The sequence below is a fragment of the Ascidia mentula genome, chromosome 9 (assembly GCF_947561715.1).
Source record: "Ascidia mentula chromosome 9, kaAscMent1.1, whole genome shotgun sequence".
NCBI lineage: Eukaryota > Metazoa > Chordata > Ascidiacea > Phlebobranchia > Ascidiidae > Ascidia > Ascidia mentula.
Genome location: NC_138574.1, coordinates 2,896,353 through 2,907,734, shown reverse-complemented (window position 1 = coordinate 2,907,734; position 11,382 = coordinate 2,896,353). Strand labels below are relative to the sequence as shown.

Sequence of the window (11,382 nt, the reverse complement as noted above, 5' to 3'; positions counted from 1 at the left end):
AGCATCTTTCCGTAATTTTCCGATAAAGTTCGAATTTAAAAAATCGTAAGTAATCCCAAAATGTTTGTTACTTCATCCCCTAGGTTACTTTGTAACACTCAACTAGGTGGTACGCGTCGAAGTTCTATTACCTTCAAGTGGTACGCAACCACAAAAAGGCTGGGAACCACTGGTATACAGGAACAACTGCATTGGTTTTCAAAAGAACAGACCTAAACGTTTTGATGTACAGCACAGCTTCTCCGTTTGTAAGTATTCAAACGCGCAAACTGTATCGTTATCATACAAGTAAAAATCTACATGATTGTCTCCTGCAATTGAAGACTTTCATAACTTTCGTGATTAGGTCACTCACTGAATAAGTAGAACTCACTGAATACGAGCTTAAGGTAAGGTTTTGTGTGCGCAGTTCTACAAACAATACGAGGTAATGCCTGCCATGTATCGAGCCCCTGAACTTTGTTCATACCGTGACAAGTCCAAACATATATATTCTCCTCTCATTTGACAAATTGTTTGAATAAGATAAGAATGGGAAAAACCGCAGGCGTTTGTGTTTGCGCTAATCGACAAATGCAAGCCGTGTTGTTCAACTGCGATACGCTTTGATTCAGTTCCGGTTCTAGCAACTTAACAGTTTAGAAAGGTGATTAACGCAACAAAGCAAGAACTTCATGAAACAAATGTCTGCAAATAGTTTGTTTGTTTGTTCAAGTTTCAACTGCATCATGATGACGCATACATATAATTTGAATGTTCGAACTAAACTTGCACAAAGCTGCATCGATTCGAAGAAGGTTCAGTTTTGACTCAAAATAATTCCTTTCGTTTCCGGTTCGGGTTTTTTGAAAAAAAAACCTATCGGGTTCAGCTCCGGGTCACAAAAAATATACCACTTAAATCGGTTCAAGGTTCGGACTCAGTTCCTGCTCGAATGCAAATATTATCCACAATGCGATGGTTACGTCATAGTTTGAACCTGTCATGTATCGAATAAAGTTCAGCAATCCGCAGTCAAAAAATTGGTTTCTGTTTGTCTTTCGCCTTTGGTTTATGATATTTTTCTTTGAAATGCATACAAAAAAACTGCACGCGCAGAAACGTTGACGTCACTGCCACCAACAAATAAACAATATTCTCAATTTGTAGTTGAGTAAAGCCTTTTTAAATCAATCTGTTAGACAGCTCTTTTAAAGATGTTTTTTTAACAGATTGATTTAAAAAGGCTTTACTCAGCTACTATAGATACGGTATCGAACGACAGCCTACCAGGGTGGCTTGGTTCACCGATCGGTGTTGTTTATTGTATTCACTATTTGTAAATCTGATGTTTGTTCAGAAATAATAATTAGATGTCCTGCTTTCTAAAGGATGTTTACGCAAGTTCACTATGTGTTAAACCTCCCCCCAAAAAATCAGAAACAACAATCGTACACTTCGCTCTGGGTTGCATTCCATGAAAAAATCTGCGTGCATCGGGCCCAATCACATAACTGCTTTTTTAAAGATGCAAACATTGATTTAAATATAAAAATTATTTCGATTAAGGAGCTTTGTGTATGACACCTTTAACAAAATACTAATATACTGATACAAACACAACCGGTTAGTGGCGAAAAAATGTAGAGTGCAACAGAAGTAATAATTATAACAAAAAAAATGCTTAGTTTCTGTGCATACTAAAAGTGTACCAAGGATGGAACACATCCCCGCTTCTTACAATATCTGCCTATTGAGAATTCTGTTAACAGGGTCTCATCCAATACCTCATTGCTATCACCCTAATCTAGGCTTATTGTGACTTCGCAGCACTTCTGATAGAACTAAACGCACAAAATTTCACATACATCTGGGCAATCATTAATTAGGAAGAATGCTAAACCCGAGCTTAAGGTAAGGTTTTGTGTGCGCAGTTCTACAAACAGTACGAAGAAACGACCAGCCATGTATCGAACTGAACTTTGGTCATACCGTGCATGCCCAAACATGGTCACCTCTCGCTTGACAAATTGTTTGGTGAAGATAAGAAAGAGAGAAGCCATAGACGTTAGTGTGATGACGTCATATGAGACAATTTTTGCCCAGAGAGTAAAGCTAACCTCTCTTCACAAAGAAAATATGTCTTTACTATAAGTGTTTACATTAACCTTCGCCTCTGCTAATGTTTCACGAATGGTGGAATCCTGGATTTTTTGGGATTGCTTAAATTTTCAAAAAATTGTTGCCAACCTTCGGGTTCGTTTGAATACAATAACCAGAGTTATAACTGTTGTTCAGGAAAGGTAAGTGAGGTTTGAAGAACTCGCTTAGAACTGGTAGCCGCCTTATCTACAGCCATTCGTTTCCTTATTCAGACTCATACGCTATAAGGGTCTTGTGACAGCAACCGCCAAGTAGAGGTACTATTCCTCCAAGCTGCAGAACGGACGAATTGGCTCTTTTTGGTGTTATCCCCCGTTTATTCCTGGTAAGCGTATGATACTTTAATGTACAAGGCAGGAATGGCAAACACATGAGACGTCTGGTATACCCTGTTAGTCAACCGTCCATGTTGGACTAAGTCGGCCCAACCCTTAACATGAACCGGTCTCACCATGGTCATTACTTGCACATTTTCACGCCCGTTAAATTGTGCGGAAGTATGGATAAACCACGCGGCCAATGGGAGCAGAGCAAGCGAGTGTTAATTGATTGGCACACAACAATGTCACGTATGTTTATTATTTTAATTTGGTGTACGAAAAGAAAAGTAAAATTTCAAAGGAACGATTTTCAAACCGCAATATAGAAAGTAAATTTTTATAATTTTTCTTACAAAAACAACCGGCAACATAATGTAACCAAACAGACTATACAATAAGGTATGGACCAAATCAGTTAAGAAACACAATCTGCAACGTGCACATGTGTCGTGCTGGTGTAAATCTCGTCTATTAAGCATTTTATTTGTATTTTCGGCACACCAATCCATTCCATTTTTTACAAGGGAAATTTGCCGTCATATTGTTGATTCAGACACGCTTTTAGAGAGTTGTTGCCTATGTTTTGAATCAGTGTGTTTATAGACCAGGGATCTTTAAAAGATATTGTGCACACATATTGCCAGATGAAATGTAAGTTTACAACTTGTGTTGTAAATACAGATGCACTTTCATTTTGTTGACGTTCGGTTATCACAGTTTTTTATGTTGAGTTTGGTTCACAGAAGTGATTACAGTAGCCGTTTTCATGCTGTTTTTTTGGGTTGCAAGACATTAGAAATATTTTTTGTGAGTTGCACTAAAAAGTATATACGGACCCCTGTGCTAAGCTGTGAGTTTGGTAAATTGTTTTAAAAAGTTGAAAGATTGTACGTCAACAAGGATTTGAACTTTTCCAACAGGCCAACTTTGTCCAGGCCAGGGGAAAATGGGAGCTGCATGCAGCTTTGCTGATTACAAACAACGTTCCTAGCTCTTTTGTGCACAAGCGATACTTAAAGGAAATCAACTAAACCGAATTAGTCTTTTTTGCATCTAAAAGTGCCAAATATATAGTTTTCACATGGCAGTAAAAATAAACTTTCCAAAGCCAATAACTTAATTTACCACCATTTTTTAAGGGATAAGTAGGACTAACACCAAGCGCTGTAGCACCTTATATGACGTATAATAGTGCGGGTGTGCCAAACTAATCAATTGCTCCAACCATACGTGCTTCCCTGTACCAAGCATTAGTAGTGTTTGTGATACCTTATCGAAATGCTGTTTTGTTGTGACGCATATTAACCGTGATGCCCAACTCGGCAAAGAATGTTGTCCCCATAAGGAAATCCGAAACTCATAACTCAAAAAGGTTTGTCATGTTGTAGTTACTATAGCCTATACGCCAAACAATATTCGTCATTTAATGGCATAAGGAACATAGCTTTAAGTTAGCTGCGTAGGCACAAACCAAACCTCACTTCAGGTTAACCAGCCTAATGCTGTTGAGGGCAAAACTTAACTTGACGTATATTAGCATAACGACAGCTTGTGTTGATTCACAGTCAAAAGATACCGATTGAGCAGAAACTGCGAACTGGGCCTAGCTTTAATTGCAAGTTTTATAAACTAATCTGGATATGGTTTTACTACAAGGTACCAAGGTGGGCCCCAACATCGTAAGTTATATTTCTGTGTGAGATTAAAACACCGATTTTACAGCTCAGTTGATATATTTATTTAATATTCCGGCCATTTTTGTGCGTTTCATACACATAGATCTATCTCTGTTTCTTTCGTCACACAAGAAGTTGCGGGAACTAATGATACCTTGTTGTATTCGAAATATCTTTTTTTTTCTGGTTTAACACCAGCTGAGCTGTCTGTATGATCGGTATTTCAACCTTATACAGATTTTTAACTTGGCCTAACAAGTTTTAGATGTAGCAAACACCCGCGAATTCAGGGGTCAGCACACAAGACGCGGTTGACGGTTTGCAGTTGCGCTTTTCGAAGCGGCAATGGGATTCACACCTGCAGTGCTGTTGGCGCAAACGCGGCAGATCATTTCGACAAAGTCTGGTGTAAATCCCGCTTTAGGCTCAAGAATGTAATGAAGTCATGTTTATTTTGCCAATATAATATAATGAAGCCAATATAAATTACTTTAGTGGCACTTCGCAACTGCGAAATACCTTCAAAAGACGAGCATTTGCTAGACACGATTCTGCAGAGATTAAACTAGTCCTAGTTTTTTGTTATGGATATGCTCCTTAAGGTGGCTGCTTCACTCCAAATCAATTACAATTAATTGAAACAATATTATCCCTAAATCCAATTTTGAAATTGGCCACTGTTTAACAGAAAAACTTAACAATACAAGCTATCACGTTAAATTTCAGGTCAACTTGTTATTCGTAGGTCAGTTTGCTTTGTTTTTCGTCATGTCACTACGCGATCTTTTCTCCCAAGAGGACCTTTTGTCACGTCACAATATTACGCCAATGTGGGAAACTGTTCAATATTTCGTCAATAGAGCACTGATTGCATCAAGTGTATTTCTGCTCTACAAAGCTGACACTGAGCCATTAAGGTGTTTCCCTCTTAACAGCAGTGATACCGCATCATTTACAGAACCCAAAATGTATTTTGTAAATGAACAATGCCAAAAGGAGGGCAATCCACTCGTAATTAACTTGTGGTGGTTTTCAATGCTTTTATTTGTCTACGTTTTTGGAGCAATGAACTTATGGGAGCACCATCCTATGGTCAAGCATAAAGTTGCCAAATTCAGAGAACTGTTTGACATTGTGTCTAACTTTGGTGATTCAGTTGATAACCTGGTCAGGTTGGCTACAACTCCTAATAAGCCAGACACACCAGAAATGGAGAGGCATAGAAGAAAAGAGGGTCGAAAGATTGTGAAAGCTTTGTTCAAACAACCAGAACCAAATAGTTTTTGGAAACCTGAACAGGAAATCCTGATAGAAAATATCCACAAGAATATTGTGCAAGAATTCTATGCATTTCCTTCCCTTGATATTAGTGCGACGAACGGGACGGATGAAGACTTTCAATTGACATATGTAAAAAACGGGCAACATGTCACGTTAAATGAAATAGTAGACATTGATAATCTTCTTGCTTTTCTCCCATCACAAGATATGAAGCATTTGGAAGTTTGGGAAGAAGATATGTCTCTAAAGCTGGGAATTCTAATATCAAAAGTACGTCTGGGAAACAAAATTCCAGACATTTTGAAACTGGACTCAACACCTTCTGACATTTTACGTAGACTCAATGACGAATGGTCAACTGAATTTACTCACATGCCTGCAAATAAATGTGACACTTTATGTCAATTATTTTCTCTTCGACAAATTGAGAATCTACGTAAACTAAAAGAGAGAAGCGTAGACCTACATACAGAATGCAAAAGTATTCTCAAGGACATCCAAGCCGACGCAATGTCAAAATTACGTCTTTTGCGAAATAAAAGACAGAGAGAAAGTTTTCACAAAATTCGATGTTTTGATATTGGTCCCAACGAAGTATCGCAAAACCGGGAATTCTGTGACGCAGTTAAAGATTACACAGAAATTTGCAAAAGTGTTGAAACAGGAAAACTTAACCTTGCGTTTCAGTTGCAAGTTCCTCCAAGGGATAACTTTCTCGATGGGCAACACCAAGAGCACCAAGAAAAACTGTCCAATTTTATATACTCTGTTAGGAGGAATTAGGTTTTAAGTCTTCTGGAATCCATTCGTGAGTTGCCACCCCAAGAACAGCTGAACCAGCTTTTTGAACACAGTGAAACACCAGGTTCATCAAATGACAATTTAAATTTGATAGACAACATTCGAATTGTAGATGGATACAAACAGCTTCTTGCAATACAACAGATTGTAATTGCTGACCAGCTTGCAAATGAACTGAATCAAGTTAATTATCAAAACAGTCAAGATCATAATTTTACATGTAAGCATTTTTTTGAGAAGAACATAAAAAACATGTACTTACTAAGAAATTGTTATTGTTTTATAATTGCGTTTGCGGGTTTGCTTTTATTCTGGTTTATTTATTTTCAAACCTCATTCACTCCAGATAATTTTGTATGCAGTAATTCCTACAAATGCATCTATCATTCTTTCGTAACGTCACGGCTTTTTGTGTCCACACTTGCCTGTTTGCTGCTTTTACAAGCATATCTCTCTTTAGTGTCTCTGATAAAACTTATGTCTCAAAAAAACATATCCGACACCAACTTTTTTCTCTGGCTTTGTGAAAATAGCGGAGAAACAAAAAACGTAAAAGTTTTCAAAAAAATTCAATCTGGCATTGAAGAAAATGTCCATGTGATAGTTGATGGGTTGCTTAAAAATATGGTTTCAGCGACACATGCTAACGACATACATTTTTCAATTCTACATGGATATTACAAGCAAAAACATTGATGAATTTTTATGCAGTGATTTTGTTCGATTTAATACCAATATTGCAGCTGCTAAAACAATATCTCTATTGAAGCGCCTAAAAACCAAACCCTTGCAAAAACCTAAAAAAAAGAAAAACGCTTTTCGCAGGTTTTTCTGTTGTTCAAAGATTAACATAAATTACAATGAAAATATTGAAGAACTATGAATTATTGGGTACCGTAGCGCTCCTATGTATAGTATGGTAAATTCGCATGCACTTTTCAACAACTTTCTAATTTCTTGAGTAATGTCACAGAACGCTTACGTTTGATTCCCCACAATATTCCCGCAATATATGTTTGTATATTACATTGTAAACGTTCGCAAAAGATGCCAAAAAATAGTTGCTTTGTCGTGAGCGGTTATTTGATCATGTTTAGCCCATCGTGTTTTACAAACCAAAAATCATCCATTTCCAAATCTCACTTTATTATATTGCTGGTAAATCAAAGTGTGTTTTTTTACTAACCATGCAGTATTATTGATCATAAGACTGATGCCAGTCATCGTGTTTGTTGATTGCATTACTGAAGAGTTAAACTATTGTCATGTTATTATCGGTAGTGCAATAGGGTTTGAAAAGTGTCATCATAAATGTGTGTAAAATAGCCAAAATGTTGCGTCACAAATGGGACAAGTGTGGTAACGCTAGTCTAAACATAAGTCAGTGTTTTTAAATGCTGTTAATACACGCGCTTCGCAGGCTACGTCATTTCCTATGTATTGTTCTCTTTGCTTATGATCACTCCAACGCTTTACTCAGTTTTGCTCCCACCACCACACTTCCGCTATCCCGGTAATTACCGCTGAGACTGCTGAGTTAAAAATGACACCCAAGCACCGTCAGACAAACATAACGCATTGTGAAGCAAACGTTGCAGGAAGTTGTATTCGACGTCATATTTCTCATATGTTATGTTGTGTTTTCGTTTTAAATAATCTCTACAAAGTCAAGGGGTGTTCAGAAACCTATTGTCACCATGAAATGATGTAAGCTGTAATTTATGTTTGTTTATTCTTGCTTGTATGAAATTGTGTTTTCCAAATCTCATGCAAAATCTAAACAAAATAAAAAAAACTTTAAACCAATAAAAAAACATTCTTGTTGTGCGGATTTTTTCCTAAGTTCATTTTTGTATGCTGTTCTTGTCACAAACGTATGTATGTGTACTTTTTCGTATGCTTAATTGTGTTTTCTTTACCCATTCTCTGCCGGTGGTAACGCTAAACGCAGTTTTGTGTATTTAAATGCTGTTCACGCTTTACTGGCTATGCAAATGCGTAGTCTTTTCTATCGTTCGTTTAGCTGGGTTTATGCCTGGCATTCTGATTTAATCTACATACTTGACACGTTATCTGCTATGTAACAAGGGATAAATTATTATGCATGCCTTGTATCCCGTTTAAAGTCTGACTATAAACAGCCACGTGTGAAACTTTGTTCTATTCTGCCGAATGTGTTCCGTTCTATTTGAATCAGCTATTCTACGCTAATCGATCTACTTTGGCTGGCATTAACAAAACTGTAATTGAGATGCTACATTTCTCTGGTGTTTCCCAAGTTCTGCCAATCGTAACGATTTGTGAATGTAAATACATTAGTACCCAAGAGATAACAGTTCTTTTTGTCTACGGAGCCAGCAGGTAGACTAAGCACCAATAGCCTTCGGGTCAATAATTATTTGGACTCTGGCATCCAACACTGGGTTTATTTTCACTTCAACCGCGTCACATATGTAAATTCCTAATCAAATACATTATCCGCAGCCACCAAAGCAAGCAGCACTTATTAGTCAATGGTACTAAACCATTTTTGCAATGACGGACTCGATCAAGTTTTAAAGCAACTAACAGCTGACAACTCTTTAAATCTGAGCTAAAATGTTATGAACAGAAAACAGTGTAAACTACTATTTATTGGGGCGAAAGAAGGCACCTCGGGCCAGCGTTTAAATACACGGGGTTTTGAGCGTTGTATAAGATAGCAGGGAATTTGCGTAGCTTATTTACATCTCCTCAAACACAGAAGGACAGAAAACAGTTACGCCGAAAACAAACATGTCCTTATACTTTTCATCAGTTTATGCAATTAGAATAATGGGCCTGCACAAATTTATACGTAACAAATGTGAGTACATAATTGCCAATAATTTAAGCTCTGTTTACAAGTAATTAAACTTCATGCAATTAAAGGTTACAGAACACAAACAGAAAATTGGGCGTTACACGCGAAACATTCTTCATTTTTACCAAAACTAACAAAAAACAGTAAAATCATTTTCAGCAAAGGGGTAATTGAAGTGCTATGTACATTCAGGGTTTAGCTTATAGTCCCCAGGAATGTTCGTTTTAAATATCATTTTGTGTTGTAGAAGAATTTTCGTTCATTTCTGCCCCTCCTGCCTTCTGCTCTTCGTCACTGTTGTGTTTTGGGTAAAATTCCGCCATTCTTTCATTACCACGAAGGAAATCGTAGCAATGGATAAGAACCTGGGGAATGGGTTCAATGAACAGATTGAAAAACTCTTGCTTGTCTGCAATCTCTTCGTAGGTAAGCTGTACGAGAGTCAAAATAAAAAAGTATACCAAGTGGAAAGTATTTGCAACCGATTATCTGCATGCAATAATCGACAACTTATCCAAACAGCCCCCAAAAAGGACAAATATTTCACAAATTATTATTTCTATGAATAAAATACCTACGCGACCCTTTGGATATTTATAATTGAAATAACAACGCATTTTTTTTGTGTGTGTGCAATAAACGGTGGCCAGGGATCCTAATTGCCAAGACTACGACCAAATCTTATAAATTTCCAAAAGGTCGACACGGATTCGAATATTTGAACATATAAAACCATTTTGCGAAAAGCGTGTTTTTCGTCGGAACAACAGAATTGGCTCACATGATTGTACAAAAAAATGCCGGTGATTTTGCTTTCTAGCACTTACATTAAATTTTTGAAGCACTCTCCAAGAACAAATGAAATTAATTTGGTTAAGGTTTAAATTTTACGTGGCGCACAATATAGATTTTTGATTGCATTTTCGTATCCATAAGTTCGACATCCGTTTGTTATAAAAACACATTATCAGGTTAGTAATTGTTGACATGAGAAACAACCTCATGCAATTCGTGGTTTATTGACTCTAGTTCACACCTTATTACGCAGTATGCGAATGATGTCTTCGATTCCGTCGCATTTTTTATCTTTCCGAGTTTCGGTTGACGTTGTCGGTATTTCGTAATCAATCAAGTCGAACTTTGCTGTCTCAGGTTCGTCAGAATATTGTTTATCCTCCAGGTATTCTTTGTTATATTCATTGAAAGCTTCCTTGTTTATTTTGTCAGATTTGATGCCTTCTAGTACAACCGTGCGAACTTTCTGAAAATGACGGCAAGTGATTTATATGAGATATCCTACACTTTTAGTCCTTAAATAAGTTAAACGTTAGTTGAAATCATATATTACGCTTGTTGATGATTTTGTTATACAAATTGCACGTCCTTGCAGTATCGTTCAACCTCGGCTTTGCAGCAATTTTAAGTGTGTTTACAAACGATGCCTCTGTGGACTTTATATATATAATAATACCTTTTTCACGAAATCAACCTATTTCAGCAGCAGTTTTGACATAATATTTGTAATATTTTTACAATTATAACTATTATGTATAATTATCCCGTGTCAAATCAAGTTTTAGGAAACTAACTTTATTTTTATTGACCATCAGCCAGTTAACAGTAAATGGATATTTCTGTCTCCGCCCACGCCACACGCAGTTTACCTCAAAAAAATTGTTTTTTCTGTGAATATCCCACAGTGCTGGATGTTTCTCAACATCCTCCAAAGTTGGTCGTTTTTCCACATCATAAGATACCATTTTTTTTACCAAGTCGCAGGTTGTAATTCTTTGTTCCGCTGTAATATGTAGAGTCTGTGTGTTTTCAGAACCAAGTAAATACTTGAAAGTTGGTGGTTGCTTGGTTCGAATATTTGCCTCGTGTTGGAAAGGTTCATCTCCAAACATAAATTTTCCATGAGTGACAACATAATGAATGTAAACACCCAGTGCGAATATATCGCTGCTAAATTTCTGAAAAAATATTTTTGTTTTCTAAAAAACTTTGAATTTAAAAATAATGTTTTATTGAAAAGTTTAACATTAACATACGGGCTCAATGTGTTTGCCGTTGCCGTCGTAACATTCCGGGGACATGTAAGACGAAGTTCCCGCCACACGAGTAGCAAACCTCGATTGTTTGTGACTCCGTTGTCGGCTCAACCCAAAATCTGCGACCTTGATCCAAACTTTTCCTCCTAAATCCCTTTTGAGGAGGAAATTTCCTGGTTTGATATCACGATGGACTGTAAGTTTTTAATACAGTTACAAACGTAACGCAGGTAAAAACTTCCAACATCAGAAATACAACCTATGCCCAT

At 37.0% G+C, this 11,382-nt stretch overlaps 1 protein-coding gene across 1 annotated transcript; it reads right to left on the bottom strand.

The window, feature by feature from the left end:
- Positions 1 to 9,005: 9,005 nt before the first annotated feature.
- Positions 9,006 to 11,382, bottom strand: LOC145914050 (serine/threonine-protein kinase/endoribonuclease IRE1-like). The gene is made up of 6 exons (XM_083001828.1): positions 11,373 to 11,382; positions 11,114 to 11,307; positions 10,894 to 11,035; positions 10,727 to 10,860; positions 10,099 to 10,323; positions 9,006 to 9,493 (listed from the first exon to the last, which is right to left on the bottom strand). Exons 1-6 carry the CDS (start codon positions 11,380 to 11,382, stop codon positions 9,287 to 9,289), a joined length of 912 nt encoding a protein of 303 aa, XP_082857954.1. The 3' UTR covers positions 9,006 to 9,286.

Bases quoted from the DNA above. Each gene is read 5' to 3' on its own strand.
- LOC145914050 (XM_083001828.1), bottom strand. The intron at 11,036-11,113 runs GTATGTTAATGT...ATATTTTTTCAG, and splicing joins ACGGCAAACACATTGAGCCC to AAATTTAGCAGCGATATATT. The intron at 10,861-10,893 runs GTTCTGAAAACA...TACATATTACAG, and splicing joins AACTTTCAAGTATTTACTTG to CGGAACAAAGAATTACAACC.